Source organism: Trichomycterus rosablanca, chromosome 7, assembly GCF_030014385.1.
Source record: "Trichomycterus rosablanca isolate fTriRos1 chromosome 7, fTriRos1.hap1, whole genome shotgun sequence".
Classification (NCBI taxonomy): domain Eukaryota; kingdom Metazoa; phylum Chordata; class Actinopteri; order Siluriformes; family Trichomycteridae; genus Trichomycterus; species Trichomycterus rosablanca.
In genome coordinates, this window is record NC_085994.1 from 22149880 (window position 1) to 22176113 (window position 26234).

General features: G+C 42.5%; 2 protein-coding genes across 4 annotated transcripts in view; one reads left to right on the top strand and one right to left on the bottom strand.

Moving 5' to 3' along the window:
• Positions 1-1230: 1230 nt before the first annotated feature.
• On the top strand, positions 1231-5251 carry nppa (natriuretic peptide A). Its single transcript, XM_062998516.1, has 2 exons — positions 1231-1344; positions 4762-5251. The coding sequence occupies exons 1-2, from the start codon at positions 1231-1233 to the stop codon at positions 5062-5064; spliced, it is 417 nt and encodes a 138-aa protein (XP_062854586.1). The 3' UTR covers positions 5065-5251.
• Positions 5252-13474: 8223 nt separating this feature from the next.
• The window catches only part of clcn6 (chloride channel 6), a 44280-nt gene continuing 31520 nt past the window's right edge, over positions 13475-26234 (bottom strand). For 2 of the 3 annotated variants that reach the window (XM_062999140.1, XM_062999141.1), the window contains exons 19-23: positions 24344-24501; positions 20359-20515; positions 18663-18770; positions 18082-18207; positions 13475-15541 (exon numbers count right to left, since the gene is read on the bottom strand). In XM_062999140.1, the coding sequence (XP_062855210.1) occupies positions 15458-15541; positions 18082-18207; positions 18663-18770; positions 20359-20515; positions 24344-24501 (633 nt within the window). In that variant the 3' untranslated portion in view covers positions 13475-15457. Of the gene's footprint in view, positions 15542-18081; positions 18208-18662; positions 18771-20358; positions 20516-21057; positions 21173-24343; positions 24502-26234 lie in introns of those variants that run through there. The other variant, XM_062999142.1, reaches the window with a different exon arrangement.

Consider the following 26234-nt stretch of genomic DNA (forward strand, 5'->3'; position numbering starts at 1 on the left):
TGCAACTTGACAGCGACCCAAAACATTCCAGTAAATCCACCAAGGAATGGTTCAAAAGAAAGAAATAGGGAGTTCTGGAACAGCCAAGTCAAAGCCCGGATCTTAATCCTACTGAGATGCTGTGGGGTGATTTGAAACGGGCTGTGCATGCAAGAAACCCCTCAAACCTCACACAGCTGAAGACATTCTGCATGGAGGAGTGGGGAAAAACCTTCTCGATGTCAGAGACTGGTACATGGTTTTAGGAAACAACTAATTAAGGTCATTTCAACCAAAGGGGGAAATACCAGCTATTAGGGCATAGGGTGTCCTAACTTTTTCCTCACAATCAATTTACATTTTTGTTCATTACAATTTACAATTTGAGTTTAAAAGTGAATTTCAGTTTTATTTGTTTAGTGATATAAGCTCTATCTCTCAGTACTGTTCAAATGAAGCTTAAATGTCCATATGTTTCAATATGTTCAAAAAGACAAAGGTTTTCATGGGGTGTCCTAACTTTTTCACGTGACTGTATATGTACAGTATATATGACAAATAAAGGCATTCTGTCTTTCTTTTGCAGCTGGTGGTCAGCAGAGTGATATAGGTATGGTAAAAAAGCATATTTAGAACCAAGCCTGGCTGTGTTCAATAAGCTACATGATGTTACAAACTGAGGTTTGAGGTTACTCGACTGAGTAAGAAAGGAGAAGTTACCTTTTTTCCACAAGGGTATTTTGTTTTGTTTAATTGTCTGAGATCATTCAGTTTGATCAGGTGATCACAAAGCGGACGATGAGTTTCTCTCACTGCTGTGTTCTATTTTCCTCACCTAGATAAGCTTTCCATCTAAATATGGAACATCCACAGCCATCATATACTCGGTATAGGTTGAAGTTATCAGCGCTGACCCCACGCTCGAACAACGCCAGGAATGTCTAGTGGACGAATGCCCGATGTCGAACGTCACGTCTTCTTCCTGCCCCTAAGTCCTGCTCTCGAGGTCACTCACTGTCAGTGCCGGAGCCGTCACTTACCACGGCCTTCGTAAAAAGCAAATCATGCAGCACCAAACAGCCACTTAAAAGGAAATCTACTCGGAGGACTTATCAGGACCGAGGTGTTGGAATGCTCACCACATGGCTCATGAAAGGATGAGTCCTGCTCAGTCAAGCGTCTCAATAAAAGAAGGAGTCAGACGCTCAGCCCGGTCAGAAAGTCAGAGTTCGGTGCAAAAGCAAGCCAGGGATGGTTAAAGGACTTATTGTAACAGGACTGCTGGTCCTGCTCTGTCACCAGCTAGCCGTACGGGCTCATGTGTTGAGTAGGCACAACTCGGCCAGCAGCATCGACAAGCTTAAGGTGGGTTTTATTCAATCTGCATGGTCTGATTTTTCCTTATAGTGTGGAATGTTGTAGTTGGGTTGCCCTGGGATGGATTCATACCCTGTCCAATGTTTTGGGGTGTAGAATTTGGAGACCTTTCTGGTAAAATACACTATATGGCCAAAAATATTTGGACACCTGACCATGAGCTTGTTGGACATCCCATTAGCATTAAAATAAAATGACCTCTATGCGATCTTCTCATCTGTAGCAACAGGAACTCATCTGAGAAGGCATCTCACAAGACTTTGAAGTGTGTCTGTGGGAAATTGCACTCATTTAATCTAGACTCTAGAGCCTTACTATGGTTGGACATTGATGTTCCAGTTTATTCTAAAGATGTTTAGTGAGAAGGTCAGTGCTCTGTGCAGACCACTAAAGTTTCTTTAAACCTAGCCCCCCCCGTGTCTTTATAGACCTTGCGGGAACAGAAAAGGACCTTCCCTAAACTGTTGGAAGCATCCAATGTCCTTTATATAATTGATTTATTACACCTGTTAGCAATCGTTGTGGCTGAAACAGACACATTTGATCATTAGAAGGGGTGTCCCAATACTTTTCTCCATATAATGTATGTTACTGCAAGCAATTTTTAAAAGGGAAGGTGTTTGTTAGGGTGTAGTGCGGGTGGTGCACAGCAACATGGGTCCAATATGCGGATGTCTATCAGTGATTTGATCTGATCTTCAAAGCACGGTGGAGGATGAAAATAAATAAATCTTGACTTTTATTTAATACAATTTATAGATATTTTACCGCTTCATCCTAGTCAGAGTTGAGGTGGGTCAAGTGCTTCCCAGAAACACTAGAGACAAAGCAGAAATCCATTCGATGGCACTGCTTGATCAAAGTGAAACACTCTTACACAATTACATCATTTGAGGGCGTTTGGGTGAAACTGAGGTAAATTATGCTTGTACTCCACTGCTGGGATATAGGGTTCGAATTCCCAATGATTCTATTTGGCCGATCGAATTGTGTTCATACTGTACTGGGGTGAGCTGGTACAACAAACACTATCCAGCTGCGCAAAACAGAACCCAAATGTGCTATTAATTAGGAACCTAACTATAACAAAAGGAAAGAAACTATAACAAAAGCCCTAGGTGAGACCCACGACCGTGGTCAGCCAACCAGCTACTCAGTCCACCAATCAGTTGATACACGAGCCGAGATCCAAAACGTTTATTCCCAAACATTTTAACTAGGAGAGAGAATACAGGAGAAAAAAAAAAAAATCGTTAAAGCTAAGAATCGACTCGCGAGTCAGATTCAGATGGAGAGTCGATTCGCGAAATGATTCACTTTATTCATTAGAATAATGGCTTCCCAATACAGAAGCTGCAGACGATTTAAAAGCGCAGTTTTTAATTAAATACTTAGTTCGATAATTGCTAATAAAGCAAGGGACCGTCCACCGACCAACTACCTTACCGACTGAATTTGACTCAGCACAGACTGCCTGTCAGGCTTGCTTAAATGGGTAAATCTCAGGTGCTGCGAGTTAGCGCTAATCAGCGCTGGGGCTTCTGGGAAATGTAGTTCACTCGCTTCTAAAACGGGCAGATCTACACGTTCTGCTGCGAGAAACGCATACAAACATGATTAGCTATATCTGAGGGGAGGAAATACAAAAGTAGTAAATAAAAAATGAGTTTAAACGAATTTATATTTTATATATATACATATATATATATATATATATATATATATATATATATATATATATATATATATATATATATATATATATATAATATTTAATTTTTAATATTTAATATTTAATTTTAATAATAAATACATAAAAACGTTTCTGTTTGAGCCTGCGTTTCTGTATGCAAGCGATACACACTTTCGGTCCGCTAATGTATCCCATAATGCAACTGGAGCTGCGTAGGCGTTCGAAGCCTACGAGTTTACAAGTGTAAGTAAGATAAACAAAATAAAAATATTATTGTGTACAACCATAAATAACGTTAAATATCCAAAATTTTGGCGAGCGGGACTTGTAATGAGCAAGCGGTCTGTAACTATGGGGATATTACGTCATCACGTCCACTCGTCATCACGTCCACTCGTCATCACTTAACGTTGGTAAGATGCCGGGTGTAGTACGTAGGGGTGTTGTGTGCATACTGCACACTTCTGTACTGAAAGCGCGTACTTCTTTACCGGCCGAGCGGTGCGTACTTCCTCGAATCTAGTACGTACTCTGTAAGTATGCGATTTCGGACGCAGCCACAGTTTCCCAGTTTTTCTTCTTAGCAAAAAGGGCAAATGCTACCCTTTAATTTCTGGATGAGAATTGGTACGAGTAGTGGAGGTCGACTTCTCTACGCTGTAGGGTACATGTGTCAAACTCAAGGCCTGCGGGTTGAATTTGGCCTGCCACGTCATTTTATGTGGCCCGCGAGAGATTAAAAGATGTATGATTGTCTTAAAATACGCTGTAAAAATCATAAAAACATAAACTGCATCTCACACAATGCATGCCGATTTTGTGACCAGCAAAGTGACCGCATCCCGCCACTAGATTGCAGTGTTTCCACATCAGTGTTTAACTGAGGTGGTTTTCCAACAAGTGATGTTGAGAAATATTTACAAATAATCCCAAAATATACAAGAAGAGAAAATTAAAGCAGAATGAAGGTAATTTAATGACAGATGTGCTACAAGAAGAAAAACCGGTACGTCTCTTGTGTTATGAGGCCGTGTCTGTGGTAAAGGAGTACAATATAAATATACAGTAGATATACATTATAAATATACAGTATACATTTGGCATTTTGACACCAAACACAGAATTTAGCCTCCAAGAAAAACAACAAATTGTGCAAGACTCAAAAGGCAGACTGTAGTCACAGCAGGATACAATACAATCGGCCCTTTGAGGGCCACCATAATGCAGATGTGGCCCTCGGTGAAAATGAGTTCTCCTTGAGGATCCATTGCTGACTGGGGTAAAGAATCTCATGTGTCACGAGCTAGAAATGGCCATGGTGGGCTCTGTATGGCCATGGTGGGGGTGGTGCAAGTGCACAGTAATTGTAATAGGGAATTAGAAATTTCTAAACTGGGACAAAAAAGTGCAAACGTAAAAAGAGTTGAATGACTTGAAGGTGTTTGTGTAAGCTTTCTTTTATCATGAATACAGTAATTGAGTCACATTTTTGATGAGTACAACATCTAAAACTACAAAACAATGTTTAACTTATTTAGGTTGCCTTTTTTGACCAAATTCCTTTTGATTTCTATTTTTTTGTAGCTCCCATTCAACATCCAGCTCATTTCTAATGTCCCAATTTCATTTTTTGTATGTCTGTTGAATGTCGACTGTACGGTTACTGAACATGACCACGCTAATCAACTCCCCCTCTGTTACGTTCCTCTCAGAGCTTGCTGCAGCAGTTCGAGGAAGCCCTGGCAGCGCAGGAGGACGCCGAAGCAGCCGTGGACTATGAGGACAGGAATACGGCGTCCAGTCAGAGTCAGACCTCTCCGGCCAGAGAGAGAGACAGGGAGGACCAGGCCCCTGTGCCTGAAGAGAGCAACACCGACGAGGGACTGGAGGCACAGAGGAGACACCTCATAGATCTCCTGCTGTCCACAAGGAGCAAGAACTACTCCGGCTGCTTCGGGGGGAGGCTGGACCGCATCGGCTCCAGCAGTCTCGGTTGCAACTCCATGAAAGGTTAAACGTCTGAAGAGATCAACCGAGAGACTGGATCAAATGAAGTACTGTGCAAGCATGCGTTTGGAGATCTGTTTTCTTTGAGGTGTGGAAGTAACGGGTGAATCATTGATTGTTTTTTCTTTTTATTGAACAATATGTGTATGGTATTCACATCCTATTTATATTAAACACTCACCATGCTGAGTTGTCCTTCTGTTGAAGTGAATATTATTTAATCTAGAAAATTCTGCTGTTTTATGACTATTCAGATGTTGTCATGCACTTCATATTATACCTGTACATTTTCTTTGTGTTCATATTGGTATGAATAAACCTCCTAGAGGAACGAAAACATTTGTTTTATTCATTCATCTCTTAATCTTGGTGATTGAAGGCAAGACTCATACAATGAATTAAATAAAGAGACTTTATATATATGACATTATAACCACCTTCCTAATATTGTCCACCTTTTGCTGCCAAAACAGCCCTGACCCGTCGAGGCATGGACTCCATTAGACCCCTGAAGGTGTGCTGTGGTATCTGGCACCAAGATGTCAGCAGCAGATCCTTTAACTCCTGTAAGTTGTGAGGTGGGGCCTCCATGGATCGGACTTGTTTGTCCAGCACATCCCACAGATGCTCGATTGGATTGAGATCTGGGGAATTTGGAGGCCAACTCGTTGATGTTCTCCTCAAACCATTCCTGAAGCATTTTTGCTTTGAGGAAGGGCGCATCATCCTGCTGACAGAGGCCACAGCCATCAGGGAATACCGTTTCCATGGAAGGGTGTACATGGTCTGCAACAATGCTTAGGTAGGTGGGACATGTCAAAGTAACACCCACATGGATGGCAGGACCCAAGTTTTCCCAGCAGAACATTGCCCAAAGCATCACACTGCCTCCGCCAGCTTGCCTTGTTCCCATAGTACATCCTGGTGCCATGTGTTCCCCAGATAACACACATTCATCAGACCAGGCCACCTTCTTCCATCGCTCACGTGCCCATTGTTGGTGCTTTTCTATCAGAACCAGCATTAACTTCTTCAGCAATTTGAGCTACAGTAGCTCGTCTGTTAGATCGGACCACACGGGCCAGCCTTCGCCCCCCACGTGCATCAGTGAGCCTTGGCCGCCCATGACCCTGTTGCTGAAATCTCAACCTCTTAAGTTTTAATTCAAGCTCTGCTATCAGCCGACCATGCGCTTATGTGCCTGTAGGAGCAGGAACAATGGCCAAAACATGCTGTTCGGTTGAGGCGCGGATGGCACTCTGTGTGACCACACCCCTGGCAGGTGAAAAGAAGTGGTTGGCTGTGCATGTGTCAGAACAATGACAGGCTCAGCCTCCTCATTTGAAGCTCCAATTGGCCACAACTGAATCAGGGTGCAAAAAGGAAGGGGTGGGATGTCAGGGGTGTGCCAGGCATATTTTCTGTTTTCATTACACATTAGCAAGTGAGTCACAAAGACTGAATGGTCACAAATTCCCATACATACAGTCCAAAATCTGGTAGTAAGCCAACTCGCTATTAATGCCAATGGTTTTGCTTATGGTCAGGTGTCCACATGTTTCGTCTATAAGCGCGAGACAATATGATTTGACTCAAATACTGGCATTTTAGCACCCATCGCCCGAGAATATGGGCAACCAGAGACCCCCCCCCAGTGCTAAATCTTTTCTAATGGAATCCTGCCTAATGTACGATAATTATTAGCAGCGTCGCGGCCACAGCAGGAGGTTATTAGCATCGAGCTCACAGACACCCGCGCTAACCTTTAGCGAAAAGCCTGTGCCGCACCGCCTTTAATCCCATTATCTAACCCCAGCAGGAGCCACTCCTGATTGCATTAATAATGCCTCAGTTCTCCAACCACGCCACAGCAGACGCCTCCAATTAGAAACCTGCCACGTTCACATCACCGGCCAACAGTCTCATCAATGCTACCAGACGGTCAGGGGCTCATCTGCTCAAACTTTTCCAGCTTCTCAAATTACCTCGACTTCCCACCAGCCCACGGAAAAAAAGAGCTCGTTCAGTTGGAGTGGAGAGGTGTGGAGATGGCTCCGGCTCACACCTGTTGAAAGAGAACTTCGGGGAAACGAGTGTGTAATTACTGTGATCCACGGTGGCTGGATGAAACACTTCGAGCTCGGAGAGAAAAATGATTCACTACCCACGTTTCATAAGGCTGTGGGGATCAGACGTGGGAAAACTTTGATCGAAGGACTCGCTCGGTTCAGAGAAAGTATGTGGACACCTGTCCTAAATAACAGATTTATAAATCAGTTCGAGTCCTGTTCCAGCAAAACATGGGTGATGGAACTCCACACTTCCCTGATGGGATGAATTGGAATTGTGATTGACCAACAGAGTACAAATTTCCATAATTATTTATTGTTATACTGGTCTGGGTTGCCATGGGTCTGATCAGCGTGTTGAGGCACCTGGCCAATACCACCCTCAGAGTGAAAAACAGAAGTGACAGTATCATGCTAGAAGGGATAAGAATGAAGGGATTGTACAGAGCATGCAAACTCATACACGACACTAACCTAAAGCATGCAGCCAAAACAACACAGGAGTGGCTTTAGAGCAAGGTCTGTGCTGCCTATTGAGGTGCCTTACACCGATTCTACACTAACTGTACATTTTATCAGCTCCACTTACCATATAGGAGCACTTTGTAGTTCTACAATTACTGACTGTAGTCCATCTGTTTCTCTACATACTTTGTTAACCCCGTTTCACCCTGTTCTTTAATGGTCAGGACCCCCACAGGACCACTACAGAGCAGGTATTATTTAGGTGGTGGACCATTCTCAGCACTGCAGTGACACTGACATGGTGGTGGTGTGTTAGTGTGTGCTGGTATGAGTGGATCAGATACAGCAGCGCTGATGGAGCTTTTAAACACCTCACTGTCACTGCTGGACTGAGAATAGTCCAACAACCAAAAATATCCAGCCAACAGCGCCCTGTGGGGAGCGTCCTGTGACCACTGATTATGGTCTAAAAGATGACCAACTCAAACAGCAGCAATAGATGAGCGATCGTCTCTGACTTTACATGTTATGGTGGACCAACTAGGTAGGAGTGTCTAATAGAGTGGACAGTGAGTGGACACGGTATTTAAAAACTCCAGCAGCGCTGCTGTGTCTGATCCACCCACACCAGCACAACACACACTAACACACCACCACCAGGTCAGTGTCACTGCAGTGCTGAGAATGATCCACCACCCAAATAATACCTGCTCTGTAGTGGTCCTGTTGGGGTCCTGACCATTGAAGAACAAGGTGAAAGCAGGTTTTACTACAGTCAGTAATTGTGGAACTACAAAGTGCTTCTATATGGTGTGCTTAAAAAAGGCATAGCTAAAGGGCGCTTGGATGACGCAGCGGTATGATTAGCTAACTCAAAACCAATGAGTCTTGTTTCTCAGAGGTGCCGCTGGCCTGCGAGGTCAATCATGAGACACAGTGTACCTACTGTGCCACAGTTCTGCTCTGATCAGTGCCGTGAATTTGCCTGTTACATAATGACTTCCATCGCGTGAATAGCCGGTGACAGCCTGAACGATCCGGATGGAATCAGAGACGGGTTTGTTTGACTCGCTGTCTTTCCTGTCTAGTCAGGTTTCTCAGCATCCATTAGTCCTCCTACTCAACCATCACCGGCGATTCCAAGCTTCCTGTCATGAGAAAAGAACACATTCTCACCACTGATTTGCAAGAAATGGAGACAACGGATCTCGGTGGAATATTCCACCAAGGGCAGTGGATTAGCAAAGTCTCATTTCCTAAACGGATTAGCTCAGAACCACGATATATAGACTGTCATTAAAAAGCGGCACAATAGTTAGCCAGCTGCTGCTGTCAGGTTCATATTAAGAGCATGCATAATGGGCAGAAGCTATATTAAGGACAGGATGTGTTTAATTTACTTTTTAATTAATATGCAAACTTCAGGAGGCTATATCGAATTTCAGGGAATCAGATAATGACCCGGGTCCGAACAACTCTGTAGATCTGTACAGTGGATACAGAAAGCCCTTTGTACACAATACAGTACAGTTATAGTCCATCTGTTTCTCTACATACTTATTTAACTTCCTTTTACTCTGTTCTTCAATGGTCAGGACCCCCACAGGACCACCACAGAACAGGTATTATTTAAGTGGTGGATCATTCTCAGCAATGCAGTGACACTGACATACACGGTGGTGGTGTGTTTGTGTGTTGTGCTGGTATGAGTGGAGTTTTTAAATACAGTGTCCACTCACTGTCCACTCTATAAAACACTCCTACCTAGTTGGTCCACCTTAAAGATGTAAAGTCAGAGACGATCGCTTATCTATTGCTGCTGTTTGAGTTGGTCATCTTCTATATCAGGGGTGGGCAAACTTTTCGGCTCAAGGGCCACACTGGGTTTTAAAAATTGACAGACGGGCCGGGTGGGTGCGGGGGGATGGGTGGGTGATTTGGAACTAACATAAATTCACATTTAAACCTTTATTTTCGTGATTAAAGGATGAATTTTTGAATATAAATGAAACGACAGACTTCTTTTATGTGCACATTTACACATGCGTGAATGTGATTTTTTTAAATGCATTTTTTATTATTTTTATCTTTGTTTCTATCTTGGTGTATCGCCGTCTAAACAAAACCAATTCAGCCTTTAACCAAAGCAGCACTTCCAACATAAGTTAATGGTTTATGTGTAACATTTTAAACCAGTCAAGTGGTTTGATCATGCTGGGGTGATAGTAGGGTTGCCAACCGTCCCGTAAAATACAGAATCGTTCCTTGTTTGGAAACTAAACGTGGTGTTCCATATTGAACTGATACTGGACGCGCTTTGTTCCGTATTTGTTATCAATGGGAGAGAAATGCAGCAGATTAGACTGAGACAGGGTGATATTTATGAAACAGAAGGAAACTGCTGCTACCGAGGGAATTAGTTTGGTTATTATTCTAAGTAGTGTTCACTTTTAGTCTCAGTAATGCCATGTGTGCGCAGGTTATATCAGCATAACCTGTTAATTGCACCACTGTTTGAGTAGCGCAGTGGGCAGAGCGCGTCGCTCATGTTTTTCCGCCCTAGGCTCGAATCCGACTTAGGACCAAACTAAAGTAACGCAGGCAGGGCCGACGCTATATGGATTATGTAAAAATGTTATTGCGCTGTTGTTACATGATTACATGATGTTTTTTATGGATGTTGTTTTGCCTAAAACATGGTTCTGGTTTATTATTATAAAGAATAAAAATAATAAATGTTAAACAGCCGAATCAATGTTCCTATGACGGTGTGGTATAGTTTTGTATAGGTCCAACCCTAACCGCCTGGCGTGCGCCATCTAGTGGAATCAATTGAAACACTAGTTTCAATTTCCTGCAAGTAGTGCAGGAAAAAGATGAAATTAATGCGGTTTTAGGACAGTTTTGTAAATACTCAGCGGGCCGGATTAAACAGCCTAACAGCCGTATGTGGCCCGCGGGCCGTAGTTTGCCCACCACTGTTCTAGATCGTAATCAGTGGTCACAGGACGCTGCCCATGGGGCGCTGTTGGCTGGATATTTTTGGTTGGTGGACTATTCTCAGTCCAGCAGTGACAGTGAGGTGTTTAAAACCTCCATCAGTGCTGCTGTGTCTGATCCACTCATACCAGCACAACACACACTAACACACCACCGCCATGTCAGTGTCACTGCAGTGCTGAGAATGACCCACCACCTAAGTAATACCTGCTCTGTGGTGGTCCTGACCATTGAAGAACAGCATGGAAGGGGGTTAACAAAGCACACAGAGAAACAGATGGACTACAGTCAGTAATTGTAGAACTATAAAGTGCTTCGATATGGTCAGTGGAGCATTAGTACTGACGCAGCCTAAGGCTTTTTAAGTGTTCCCAGGACCACAGAGGACCTCAATAACTTTTAAATTGAAGAAGCTAGACACAACTTTGAACCACAGTCGGGCAGATTGAGTATCCACACAGGATGGAAAGTAAGAAAGAACCAAATAATCACTACAAAAGCTTTAAAAGTTCTGTGCCGAGTTCGGTGAACCTGTTTGCTAAACGACATGTAAATGTCCCAACATCAAGAGAACAAGATCGTCTGATGAGACAGACCATTCAGCAGGTAGACCTGGCTAATACCACCTGCACAGTGTAAAACAGTAGTGGCAGCATCATGCTAGGATCGTGCTTCTCAGCAGCAAGAACAAGGGAATACTAAAAGATGAGAGGGATGGTTAATAAAGCCAAATATAGAAACATTATCGTCTAAAGAGCACGCAAACACAGACTGTGTGTCATTTAGAAGCTGTCTTAGCAGTTGGCCAAATTTCTTCTCAGCCAGGTGGGCATTTGAATTTTCTTCTCAATCGTGGGCAAATTTCCCCATAGACTACTGTATATTTTGTAAAGTGGCATTTCATTTTGTGTTTTTATCCTGGTCAGGATCAAGTAGAATCTGGTTTCCCTGGAATCACTAGGCGCATTGCAGTAACAGAACCCAAGACAAGACGCCAACCCGTCACTCGGCCTCAGAAACACCAACTCATCTCGCCAAGCATCTCTGTTTGTAGACTACCAACTAGCTAATAGTGCCGCTTGGAAGTGAACCCGTAAAAGTTTAAAGATCGGCGCAGGCCACTTGAGTTTTATAAACCCAAACTTGTCCAACCTTTATGTATGTTGCTTTGAGTCTTTATTGACTCTACCACCGGAATTCTAAGATCTTCCGATCAGTTGCTTTTAACTGTCCCACGCTCTCGGATGAGGTCCAAAGGTGACTGGGCTTTCTCTGTGGCTGCCTCAAAGTTATGGAACAGCTTACCAGTTTTTATTAAGATGTCCCCAACAGGCTTGTCTTGATTTTATAGTAACGTGCTTTATAAATAAACATGACTTGACTTGCACAAGTGGAACAGTCAACCCGGAACAGTTGCCACAAACTGTTGCCACAAAATGGGAAGCATATAAGTAAAATTCTAATCATTTTCATTAGGACTGTCGTTAATTGCGTTAATAAACGCGTAAAAATTTTAAACGTGATTAAAAAAATTCATCGCGATTAAACATTTTAATCGAACTATTTTTATTAAGGTGTGTTTGTGCCACGTAAATGTGTGTTTTTGTTTTAATTTGCGCCGCTTTCACAAAGTAACATTGTGTTTATACTGTATAGCGATAACGCGTCTTTTCCAGTGCGGTCGTGAGTTACAAATTACTCGAGCTGCTACATATTGCGAAATATCAGGTATTTTAAATAATAACTTTTGTTTTCAAAAAGCGTGAAAAATCATCACTAGACAAATTAGTTATTAATTGACGCTTTAATATCATCTTTGGTCAAAGACGCATTTGTCTCGCCGGGCGTCTGAGCACACGGATACGCGTTATAGGCTAAATGAGCTCAGACTTTATTACCTAACTTTATTTCAGATGAATTTGGATGGTGAGCCCATGGACTGTACATGGAACATTACAAACACTGGTGTTAAATGGATCACAACGGACTGTATAAACACTTTAACATAGTTAACGATGAGGGTGGACAGGATGTTATACGTGTTGCACAGGGGCGTAACTACGGGGGGCAGGGGCGGGGGTTGGGGCAGGTGCACTGGGTCCCATGGGGACCACATTAGCTACACTCACCAGGTCGTTATTATTATATTACAATATTTTCGTTAAGTAAAATTAAAATGACTAAAACTGTGCAGAGAAAATACAGAGGCAGGAATTTGGACTTGAAGTGTAACTTCTGAGTGAGTACTTTTAATTCATTCTGATCAGCTATCAGCATATGCAATTTGTTGAGGGGGCCCACATTTTTTTTTTGCACTGGGGCCCTCGATTTGAGCCACTAGTCTCGCTCAACTAGAGCCTCCACCCAGGACTAAAGGAAGACAAGCATCAAGGCTCTTCTCTGTTCTAGCACCCAAGTGGTGGAATGAACTTCCTCTGTCTGTCCGAACATCTGAGTCTCTTGCTGTCTTTAAAAAAACGATTAAAAACCCACCTTTTTACTAAACACTTAAGCTGACTTGTACCTATTTACTAACATTTTTTTTCCATTTCCAAAAAACCCCCCCAAAAAATAACACTTTGGTTCTAACAGGTTTCAGCAGATTTGTGTTCTTTGACTGTTGTTTACTAAAACTTGAGAAATGAAATGTTTACTATGGAAGCACTTCTGTAAGTCGCTCTGGATAAGAGTGTCTGCTAAATGCAGAAAATGTAAAAATGTAAATAAGCTCCTAGTTACACCACTGGTTGAAAGATGGGTAACAACTCTATAAAGGCATTGGCTGGCTTTCTAAAAATAATTTAGATTTAATAATTGAATCATAATTTAATTAATTTTTTATTGGTAAACATGTTCTTGCAATAAAAATGTGTATAACTGTTCAAATTGTTCTGTTATTTCTGCACACGATTAATTGCGATTAATTTGATTCTTTAATCACGATTAATCTTGATTCAAATTTTTTATCGCGTGACAGCCCTAATTTTCATACATCTGCGATTCAAACACAAATGTTAGCCATAGAATTGACAGCAATCTGGTAGCAAAGGAATTGAAGGCAAGTTTCGGAGTGTACTTAATGCACATGATCTTCATTCACAGAATACTAACAATAAAAATCAATGTAGTCTTTTAAAAGTATGTATTAAAAACAAACAAAACAAAACAAATCTTTTAGTAACAGGTTCATTTACAATGTCAAAATATAATACTGATTTAATCCATTTAAAGCATTTCCAAACAAAAGAAAAACCATTAGTTTGTGTTTAACATCACTGACAGGTAGTGTAAATCTCACTGAAGCTTAATCTTAAATAAAACAATGTAAACAAAAATCAGGGAATGCTTAACGTACATGTGCTATTGTGAATGTAGCTTCATTCTAATATGTACATAATCACACATTACTGCAAATAATCATCATCTGACTACATGATAGAATATCAGATCACAGTATCGGAAATGTCATTAATAAACTGGTTACTTTGTAGTGGTTTCATCAGTCCATAACTGCAAACACGCCCTGAGAAGGTTTCTTCTCCCCATAACATTTTCATTTAGTGGCAGCTAAATGTGCAGTTGTTCTAGTAAGGACCCAACACGATGGACAAACAACGATGGACAAACTTCAGTTCTTTTCTGGACTTTGACGCTTTGTCTGTGTCTCAAATGCCAAACTAGGCAGTATTCTCACATTATGCACTACTGGCCTGTCTAGTACCTGGATGTTAGAGGCTGAATGTCCCACTAAAATCTGATGTCTTGGCCGCTCAGGTGGCGCAGCGGTAAAAACACACGCTGGAACACCAGAGCTGGGATCTCGAATACATCGTATCGAGTTTCAGCTCTGCCTGCTGGCTGGGCTGAGCAGCCGAGTGAGCGACGATTGGCCTGTTGTTCAGATATGGGTGGGATATTAAAGCCGGATAGGGAGTCTCTCATAACTAATGCAATTACGACCTCTGCTGGCTGATTGGTGGCGCCTGCACAGAGACGAGAAAAGAGTGTCAGTGCTGTCAGGGTGTGTCTCTCCGTACACAGTGCTGACCCGTATTGCACTCGTCAAAGTGTTGGTGACGCAAGATGCATACGGCTGCTGCCCAAAAGTCGGAGGGGGCGTGGGTTAGCTTCATTCTCCTCAATCAGAGCAGGGATCGGCATTGGTGGAGAGGAAGCATGACGCAATCGTGCAATTGGACGCACTAAAAGGGAGAAAAAGGGAAGAAAATGCATAACAAAAAAAAAAAAAAAGCCAGATAGGGACTAGGGTGTGTCTCTCCATACACAGTGCTGATCCGTATTGCACTCGCCACGGCTGCTGCCCACGTGTTGGAGTGGGCGTGTGTCAGTCTCGCTCTCCTCAATCGGGGCAAGAGTCAGCTCCAGTGGAGAGAAAGCATGACGCAATTGGGTAAAAACTGGACGCGCTAAAAATGCATAAAAAATAAGTCTCTAAGTATCTATAAGAATACTGTAGGTTCTGATGTCATATTGTTTGTGATATTGCAATATTTCCTACTGGCTGCTTGAAACATTCTTCCTGAAATGAGTCGATTAGTGCAAGCATATTCACATAAATACAAGTCTGACAAACAAAAACACAAACTCAAATCAAAGTGCTTCAGTGAGCTTGATAAAGAAACGCAAAGGTACTGTTCATTCACCCAAGTAGAGTTTTGTTCCATGTTTCCAGTTAGTATGATACATTTCTGTATGTAAATGTGCATATGAGTCAGAATCCATATGGCTGTGTTTAGATTATAGCTAATATGGAAAAAGTAACTTTGTTGTGATGACCGGGAGTGTAGCAATAAGACCGGGCTGCATTCTGGTCCATTGTGAGATCAGCGTGGGCTGAGATGTGGACTCACTGGATGGTTATGTAATGCTGTCGGAGTTTGGCCATTAGGAACTCGTGCGTCAAATTATGTCTGGTGATGATTCCTACGATCTGAAAGAGATCAGGAGAACAGAAGGATCAGTGTCCACGCTTGCACCTCAGACCAGAACTATCTTAGTAACATTGAAGAAAAGAATCTGCTTCATAATTTAATGTCTAATCCCCCCCAGTCCATCCAACCCATGGACCTCAGACTAGTATGTGCCCCCTTCAATGTGGCAGATTTGACCAGCCAGGGGTTGCGATAACGAGCCAATTTAATTCCATCCAAACCTCTTTCCCTATGACACGACCAACTGAGTCAACAGAATGTATGACCAGGATGGTGGCGGTAGGGCAGCGTTTTTCAAACCCTGGCTCGGGTTATAAGCCAAAAAAAGTCACAGAAGAAATAATATTAATTAAATAAACAAATTTTACTGGCACACAAACTTGAAAAGAACTTGTCCACTTACACCCCCTTGTGGAAGCTTTTTGTTACACCTTGTAAACCACAGTGGGACCAGATTGACACCCATTTTATTAATTTAGTTTATTTCTAAAATCTTCATTGGCTGCTATGTAATTACTGCCACACTTAATACCAGACCTTAAAAAAGTCACCAAAACATTCAGTTACTCTTCAGCCACCTTGAACAATCTTTCAAATTAAGGTCAGGAAAATTGGCGGTACTGTTGTTTAATAATTAGATATATCAAGTGGGCTCCAAACCTCAGATCCAGAAAAGTTGGTACAGTGTGTGAAATGCTAATAACAAAAAGGAGGGATTTGTAAATTCTCTTATTTTTCTCATTCAATTGAAAACAGTCCCAAAACTTTAGTTCAATTTTATTTTTGAACACTATTAACCGAACGCACAATACTGGAGCAGTATAACTGAACCCCTGGGACTGCCAGGAAAAAAACATAAGGCAGACAATTCATTTACATGAGCCTAATCAGTGATCACTCGGGAAGCATAAAAAGAAATAGACAGGAGATTGGATTGCCACTTATGCCAGCTACTCAATCCACCACTGAGTACAACCCATGCTTTAAAACAGGAGTTTACTGGTCCAGGGGGGTGCGACATTACGAGATTTTTTACAACTAAAGCAATTCATTTTTCACCCACAGAAGACATATTTAATTAGCCTTGCCGACCACACACACACACGCACGTTTAATGTTATCCAGTTCAGTCTGAAAAAAGGACCGTTGGCTAGTAAAACTAATAGGGCTAACAGCGAAGATAAATCGATGACAAAAGCATTGACTGCTACAGGACATGTGGGTGGGTGTGGGTGTCTTTAAGAGTATAGTGTATAAGAAGTGTAGTGGGAGATGCTTTGTTCACCATATCGCTATAAGTGATTCAGGACTCGATTCGTATGAAGCAAAGCTTGTGCGCGTTCTGAGTTTCTCTTCTCAGTCATCTCTGGGATTTGGGTTGGGGGGGCACACGAAAGGGGGCGCATGTCCAAAAATGTTGAAAACCCCTGCTCTAAACTAGCGCTCCTCAACCTTTTTTGCGCCGTGGACCGGTTTCATATAAGATATAATTTCACAAATCAGCAGGGGCGGGGGGATTTAAAGTAGAATAACTGTACTACTCACGAATGAGCTTATTTCACTGCAATGAGACGATGCTCCCACCTAGGGGTGATTGGAGGCAATAACGTGAGTAAAAAAGTAGATTTTTTTTTTATTGCTGATGTAGCGATCTCTAATTATTTATTCTTTCTGTGCGGCCTGGTAATAAATAACGCACGGACTTGTACCGGTCTGCGGCCCGATGTTTGGGGACCACTGCTCTAAACATATGAAAGAAGAAGGCAAAGAAAGAAAAACTAAATACACCAATAACAGACATGAAAAAAGACTTTCACGTCACCACTGGGCACCAATCAAGTCCAGAATGGGTCTCTCATGACAGCTGCATACAGGGTGGTACTTTCATAAAGGCTATATTTAGACATGTCGACCACAATACATAGGAAGAGTTCCCAGTCAGCAGCTAAGTTCCCAAGAACCACATCAAACAGATGCTGGCAAAAGGAGGCAGGAGGGGCGCTCAGGTGGCGCAGCAGTAAAACACGCTAGCATACCAGAGCTGACATCTCAAACTGGTCGGTTCGAATCTCAGCTCTGCTACTGACAGGCTTGAAGGGATTCCTCATAACTGATGCAATTATGACCTATGCTGGCTGATTGATGGCACCCGCACAGACACAGGGGATAATGTGTAAACCCGCCTTGTGCAATCGGCTACTGCACATGTGTCGGAGGGGGCGTGTGTTAGTCATGTCTCTTCTAGGTCAGAGTGGAGATCAACAGCAGCAGAGGGAAAGCGTAATGCAGTCTGGTGATTGGATCATCGAGTCTGACCTTCAGGCTGGCATAGCAGACTATCGAACCAACAATGAGACACAGCCAAACAAGCAGGCAATAAGACAAGAACCAAGCAAGCTAAGCTAATCACACTTAATTAGAGAACTTAATAGAGAACTACACTTTCAGTCTTTCACATTTTTGCCCCGTGCTGGCTAACATGTGTCCGGCAGGTGGGCACGTCACACTTAAGTGTCATGCAGGTGCTTGAGAACTGTACCTCTCCTACTGCGTTGACTACCGGTAGATGCCGAAGTCCCATGGTCCTGAACAGGTTAAACACCTGTGAGACGTGTGTGTTCGGAGAGACCGTGTATGGACTCGGGTTCATGTAAGGAGTCACATCCTGCAGTAACAAACACATATGCATAAGAAAACAGGAAGGAGCTTACGTAAAAATAATTACCCTGATGAGTTCTTGGAGTTTGGTGAACTATTGTTAGGGCAAAAATCCCATTAATGAATAACCCTTTAGTTACCAATTAACAATAGGCATGGTTTGTTAACCCCCCTTCTCTTGCTCTATTATGAATAATGAGTGGCTTCATGATGGTCAACCATGAATGGTTGAATGGATAGATTGAGATCTACCAATTGGCAGGCCACTGGTATATGATCTACAACATTTTAATGACCCTCACACTCTGGATTTGTACTTGATGTATTTCTCAACTCATTTTGGATTGCTTTGCTATGTCTGTCTTTATACAAATTGGGAGAATTTATGACCAAAGTACAATAAGAACTGGAAGAACTTGTCTTTTGGGACCCCTAGTGCATTATATTGATGTGAAATCTCACCACTATCATGCGTGGGTTGAGGAGTGCAAGGTCCAGATCATGAATGTCGGGGTAGCGTGGGTAATCCTCCGTCATTTCTGCGAATGAGAGTCGTGGCTGAGATGCACTCTGCAGGAGAGGGAAAATGGCAAAATAGAGCAAATTACAGAAAGTGGGGAATAATCTGCCAACATGCTGATTTCTCATGAAGGGCCGCATGGCTACTGTACATTTATAGTTTGCTGAGAGTCAGAGCATCAAAAAATAACTAAACAAGGTATACAGAGGATTCATAAAGTATTCAGACACCTTGAGCTCTACATAGTCTACACATAATCACTCATAATGACAAAGCAAAATCACGTTTTAGAGTTTTTCATGATTAATTATAAATAAAATAAAAAAGTAATATAATGCACAAAAGTATTCAGACACTTTGCTGTGGCGATCCAAATTGTGGCCAGATGTATCCTATTTGCTTTAATTATCAAAATTTAATTCACCAAAACCAAGCCACAAAGTCCAAGGAACTGCCGGTGGATCTTATTTTAACATGGAAGAAGCTTGGTGCAACCTTGAATCTTCCTAGAGTTCATCTTATGGCCAAATTGACATGGCAGGGTGGTAAGACAGGGCCCAGGTGGCACAGCGGGATAATTCACTAGCACACCAGTGCCGAAATTCTGAGCTCGCAAGATGTTAGCCTCCATGGATCGGACTTGTTTGTTCAGCACACTCACAGATGCTCGACTGGATTGAGATCTGGGGAATCTGGAGGCCAAGGCAACACCTCAAACTCGTTGTTGTGCCTCTCAAACCATTCCTGAAGCATTTGTGCTTTGTGTTGAGGCAAGGAGCATTATCCTGCTGAAAGAGGCCACAGCCATCAGGGAATACCGTTTCCATGAAAGGGTGTACATGGTCTGCAACAGCGCTTAGGTAGATGGTACGTGTCAAAGTAACATACACATGGATGGCAGGACCCAAGGTTTCCCAGCAGAACAGGACTTGCCTTCTTCCCATAGTGCATCCTGGTGCCATGTGTTCCCCAGCACACCAGAATCGGTCGGCTGAGCACCCTCTAGCAGGCACAATAGGCCTCTTTTCTGCTGGGTGGGAAAGGACTGGACCGGTGGGTTTATCAAAGCTGTGTAAGGACCTTAGTTGCCCAGGGTGCCTGTACAATAAGTGGAGGAGCGCAGTGATCGGGGTGTGGCTCTTCGTATGCGAAGCCGACCTCATGCGCCAAACCACCGAAGTGTGGGTGAATAAGAAGGTTTTGGTGGACTGCACACACATTAGAGGGAGTGTGTGTCAGGCAAATATACACCCTCCTTGCATACTGCTGGGGTCCCCAGCAGTGGATTGGCTATGCTAAATTGGGAGAAAAAAGGGGGTAAAATGCATTAAAAAAAACCCACTGTACAGTAAAAGATATGTGACCAATTAGATTTTGCAAAAAGGCATGTAAAGGACATGAGGACAAGAATTATCTGATCAAATATCAGTAACCACTATGATTGGCTTACAACGGGCAGAGCATATAACCTGGCAAATTCCATTCCTACTGTGAAACACGATGGTGGCAGCATCATGCAATGAAGGTCCTTCTTATTTGCAGGGAGGTGGGTACAGGTAAAACAGCTACATGCAGTGAATGTCTGTGTTCATTAAGAGTATGGAGATCGTCTGGGATTGGGTGAGGTGTATCACTTACTGATTGGTTCTCGGTGTAACACACTCCTCGGATGAGCAGGTTGACGAGCTGTGAGCGCAGGATCAACCCATGGAAGGTGAGTGGGCGGAACCTCTCCTCCATGCTCCACTCCTCACTGGGGGACTGGTCCGGGTACAGACTCGGGTAGGGCGCGTGTCTGTCAGAAAACAAATGGAAGCAATTTGTTTTTGGACATTGGTAAAGGGCCCAAAAGGGGCATAAACTAGCAACCTTCCGACCAATAGTGCATCTTGGTACCCTCTGAGCTACCACTGCTCCACTTAAAACGCATCTGAAATATACACTAAATAAACGCCTAATTGGGCTCTGTATGCGATTAGCCATAAAAATGTGTAGACTTTTGTGAACAGTTACTCTCTTTTACTTTGTGGACACTGGGACTGAAGAGGACCAGCGCTGACTGGGAACAACAATGCAGACAGTACAAGGTTTGTGGGTCTGAGGTTATACCAATCATTGAAATCTACAGAGAACAACGCCAGTCAGCTAACACAGTGATGCCATGTGTTAAACCCCAGGTCAGCCTTTCAAAGCCCTTTTTCTCTCTGCACTTAGTTCCCCTCCAGTTGTTTTATAACTTATTACCCCAGTCCTCCCTGGTAAAACACTATCAGAAAACAAGTTTCTGTGCTTTTTGAACGCTTACCCTTTGGATACATGAGCCAGCCACAGGGAGCAGATAATGTGCATGTCAAACTGGTAGTACATGAAACCGGGAGGCAAAGCCTGGGGGCAGAATGCTGTTCAATGAGCCGTAACAAACTGCACACTGTAATGAGGCGCTGAGCTCATACTGCAAAACAATACTAACTAGATCACTAACAGCAGTACATATATTATATATAATATACAGTACCAGTCAAAAGTTTGGACACACCTTCTCTTCAGTGGTTTTTCTTGATTATATTTATTTTCTACATTGTAGATTAATACTGAAGACATCCAAACCATGAAGGAACACATATGGAATTATGTAGTAAACAAAAAAATGTTAAACAAACCAGAATATGTTTTTTATTTTACCAACTCTACCTCTGCACAGCACAACTGATGGTCTCAAACACATTAAAAAACCAAGAAATTAACTCTAGACAAAGCACAAACATTAATTGAAAACCATTCCAGGTGGCTACCTCATGAAGCTGATTGAGAAAATGCCAAAAAGTGTGCAAAGCTGTCATCAAAGCAAAAGATGGCTACTTTAAAGAATATAAAATATAAAACATATTCTGGTTTGTTTAACACTTTTTTGTTTACTACATAATTCCATATGTGTTCCTTCATAGTTTGGATGTCTTCTTTATTAATCTACAATGTTGAAAATAAAAAAAAAATCAAGAAAAACCACAGGAATGAGAAAGTGTGTCCAAACTTTTGACTGGTACTGTATACACCAGCCATAACATTAAAACCACCTCCTTGTTTCTACACTTACTGTCCACTTTGTAGTTCTACAATTACTGACTGTAGTCCATCTGTTTCTCTACATGCTTTGTTAGCCCCCTTTCATGCTGTTCTTTAATGGTCAGGACCCACACACAGGACCACTACAGAGCAGGTATTATTTGGGTGGTGGATCATTCTAAGCACTGCAGTGCCACTGACATGGTGGTGGTGTGTTGGATCAGACACAGCAGCGCTGATGGAGTTTTTAAACACCTCACTGTCACTGCTGGACTGAGAACAGTCCACCAACCAAAAAAATATCCAGCCAACAGCACCCCATGGGCAGCATCCTGTGTCCCCTGATGAAGGTCTAGAAGATGACCAACTCAAACAGCAGCAATAGATGAGCCATCGTCTCTGACTTTACATCTACAAGGTGGATCAACTAGGTAGGAGTGTCTAATAGAGTGGACAGTGAGTGGACAGTGAGTGGACACGGTATTTAAAAACTCCAGAAGCGCTGCTGTGTCTTATACACTCATACCAGCACAACACACACTACACCACCACCATGTGAGTATCACTGCAGTGCTGAGAATGATCCACCACCCAAATAATACCTACTCTGTGGTGGTCCTGTGGGGGTCCTGACCATTGAAGAACAGCATGAAAGGGGGCTAACAAAGCATGCAGAGAAACAGATGGACTACAGTCAGTAATTGTAGAACTACAAAGTGCTTCTATATGGTAAGTGGAGCTGATAAAATAGACAGCGAGTGTAGAAACGAGGAGGTGATCATAATGTTATGCCTAATCGGTGTATATACATATATATATATATATGTACAGTGTATCACAAAAGTGAGTACACCTATCACATTTCTGCAGATATTTAAGTATATCTTTTCATGGGACAACACTGACAAAATGACACTTTGACACAATGAAAAGTAGTCTGTGTGCAGCTTATATAACAGTGTAAATTTATTCTTAGCTCAAAATAACTCAATATACAGCCATTAATGTCTAAACCACCGGCAACAAAAGTGAGTACACCCCTTAGTGAAAGTTCCTGAAGTGTCAATATTTTGTGTGGCCACCATTATTTCCCAGAACTGCCTTAACTCTCCTGGGCATGGAGTTTACCAGAGCTTCACAGGTTGCCACTGGAATGCTTTTCCACTCCTCCATGACGACATCACGGAGCTGGCGGATATTCGAGACTTTGCACTCCTCCACCTTCCGCTTGAGGATGCCCCAAAGATGTTCGATTGGGTTTAGGTCTGGAGACATGCTTGGCCAGTCCATCACCTTTACCCTCAGCCTCTTCAATAAAGCAGTGGTCGTCTTAGAGGTGTGTTTGGGGTCATTATCATGCTGGAACACTGCCCTGCGACCCAGTTTCCGGACGGAGGGGATCATGCTCTGCTCAGTATTTCACAGTACATATTGGAGTTCATGTGTCCCTCAATGAAATGTAACTCCCCAACACCTGCTGCACTCATGCAGCCCCAGACCATGGCATTCCCACCACCATGCTTGACTGTAGGCATGACACACTTATCTTTGTACTCCTCACCTGATTGCCGCCACACATGCTTGAGACCATCTGAACCAAACAAATTAATCTTGGTCTCATCAGACCATAGGACATGGTTCCAGTAATCCATGTCCTTTGTTGACATGTCTTCAGCAAACTGTTTGCGGGCTTTCTTGTGTAGAGACTTCAGAAGAGGCTTCCTTCTGGGGTGACAGCCATGCAGACCAATTTGATGTAGTGTGCGGCGTATGGTCTGAGCACTGACAGGCTGACCCCCCACCTTTTCAATCTCTGCAGCAATGCTGACAGCACTCCTGCGCCTATCTTTCAAAGACAGCAGTTGGATGTGACGCTGAGCACGTGCACTCAGCTTCTTTGGACGACCAACGCGAGGTCTGTTCTGAGTGGACCCTGCTCTTTTAAAACGCTGGATGATCTTGGCCACTGTGCTGCAGCTCAGTTTCAGGGTGTTGGCAATCTTCTTGTAGCCTTGGCCATCTTCATGTAGCGCAACAATTCGTCTTTTAAGATCCTCAGAGAGTTCTTTGCCATGAGGTGCCATGTTGGAACTTTCAGTGACCAGTATGAGAGAGTGTGAGAGCTGTACTACTAAATTGAACACACCTGCTCCCTATGCACACCTGAGACCTAGTAACACTAACAAATCACATGACATTTTGGAGGGAAAATGACAAGCAGTGCTCAATTTGGACATTTAGGGGTGTAGTCTCTTAGGGGTGTACTCACTTTTGTTGCCGGTGGTTTAGACATTAATGGCTGTATATTGAGTTATTTTGAGGGAAGAATAAATTTACACTGTTATATAAGCTGCACACAGACTACTTTTCATTGTGTCAAAGTGTCATTTTGTCAGTGTTGTCCCATGAAAAGATATACTTAAATATCTGCAGAAATGTGAGGGGTGTACTCACTTTTGTGATACACTGTATATATATATATATATATATATATATTACCTCATTATCACATTCACATATCATTTGATGGTTGGGAATGGTATGTTCACATGCTGCCTACCTTCTGTCTAACATCTGCTGCAGGATGTCTTGACCCTCCTCAGCTAGCTCCACCCCCGCCTGCTCATCGCACACGTTACGTAGCTCGCTGGAGGGGTACGACTTCATCGACTGGCACCTCCGTCTTTGCTCAGCGGCCCGTGTCAAAACACTCGCTGTCTACAGGAAGATGTAATATATGCAACTATGTTAGAGAATGTATGGAACATAATATAACACCCAACTTGGGTCAGTTTGATAAAACTCGTTCCCAGATTTCTTTTTGTACTGTGCACGCTTCTTGTCTCGTCATTGTCTGCCAGGTAATCTGTCACTGCTGCTCAAAAGAATCTGCATCACCATAACATCACAATAGCCATTTTTATAAAATAGCTTTGTCTGCTTCATGTCCAAATTAAAAAGAACTGCCTGACCTAGGTACTGTGGTAGAAGTTTCATATTTGTTTATTAGTTGGGATTTTAACGTCACGTTTTACATACTTTGGTTACATTCATGACAGAAACGGTAATTACTCATTACACAAGATTCATCAGTTCACAAGTTTAATGTCAAACACAGTCATGGACTATTTTGTATCTCCAATTCACCTCACTGCATGTGTTTGGACTGGGGGAGGAAACCGAAGCTAGCGGAGTAAACCCATGCAGACATGGGAAGAACAAGCAAACTCCACACAGAAGGGACCTGGACTGCCCCACCTGGGGATCGAACCAAGGACCTTCTTGCTGTGAGGTGACAGTGCTATTTTAATAAAAGATTAAGCTCTAATTTCTAAGTTCTAGGTTCTAATCTGTGTAATTTATTTGAGATGGTCTAATTTTCTTCTTTTTAATATGACTTTCATTATGATTTGGATCAGGCACTATGATGTATGAAAAGGCTTGGCTCACAGTCAACGTTCCAGCTCATCCCAGAAGTGCTTAGCAGGGTTAAGGTCACGGCTCTGAGCAGACTACTCCCAAACGGTTGCCAATTGGTGGTATACACGTTGTCATATTTCATACGTTGTCATATTTCATTTGGCACAGTTCTTACGCAGGATGCCCTTCTTGATGCAACCCTAATATTTAGCCAGGCTTGGGACCGGAAATAAGGGTGCCCTACTGCCTAATACTGGATGTGTCCACCCAATGCCTGGTTTAACTTAAAACCATGCACCTTGTGTATTTGTGAGCCTAGTCTAGCCTAGTGAGTTCCAAACCCCATAACTAGGTTAGTTAGGTCCGAATGTTGGTTAATGCAATACAAAGAGCAGGATATGGAAAATATATCTTTGATTTAGGTTGGATTTCCTTCCCACTACTTTGAATTTAAGTGACACCGCAAGTAAACATAAACCAGTACTGTATGACCATTTTAATAATGAAAGCAGTTTGCGCCATCAAGTGGACAAATTTGGCACTGCAGTAAATCCAATAGATATAAATGGTAACAGTACGGTATAATACTGTATATGTGACAGACCGCAAATCATGCTAATGCTCATGCTAAAATCATGCTATGCTAATGCTCACTGGCTTCCAGGACAAGGTCAAATCTCCAATGTATCCACAACCCAAAATTTTGTGTCCTGCTCCTACTTTTAACACACACACAAAAAAAACAAAGTACAGTACATGATTCATATAAAAATTTGGAAAATAACTGACCGTCAACGTGGTGCTAATTTTTCTAAATCTGTTATTATCTCTGACAGGATTATGTCTAAAGAAAGGCCAGGCTTTGAACAGCTAGCTATAAAAAAGGGCTACATTTACAGTATTTCTAAACCTTGCACGTTAAAAGTCACAATTTAAGGTTGTTACCATACTTTATGATATTGTTTAGCATTTTTTCAGTATGGTTTAATAAGCTCACTATTTATTTCAGTCTTTTCTAATGTCATTTAATG

Coding starts and splice junctions, on each gene's coding strand:
- nppa (XM_062998516.1), top strand. CDS start 1,231: ATGGTTAAAGGACTTATTGTAACAGGACTGCTGGTCCTGCTCTGTCAC. Junction 1,345..4,761: donor GCAGCATCGACAAGCTTAAG/GTGGGTTTTATT, acceptor CGTTCCTCTCAG/AGCTTGCTGCAGCAGTTCGA.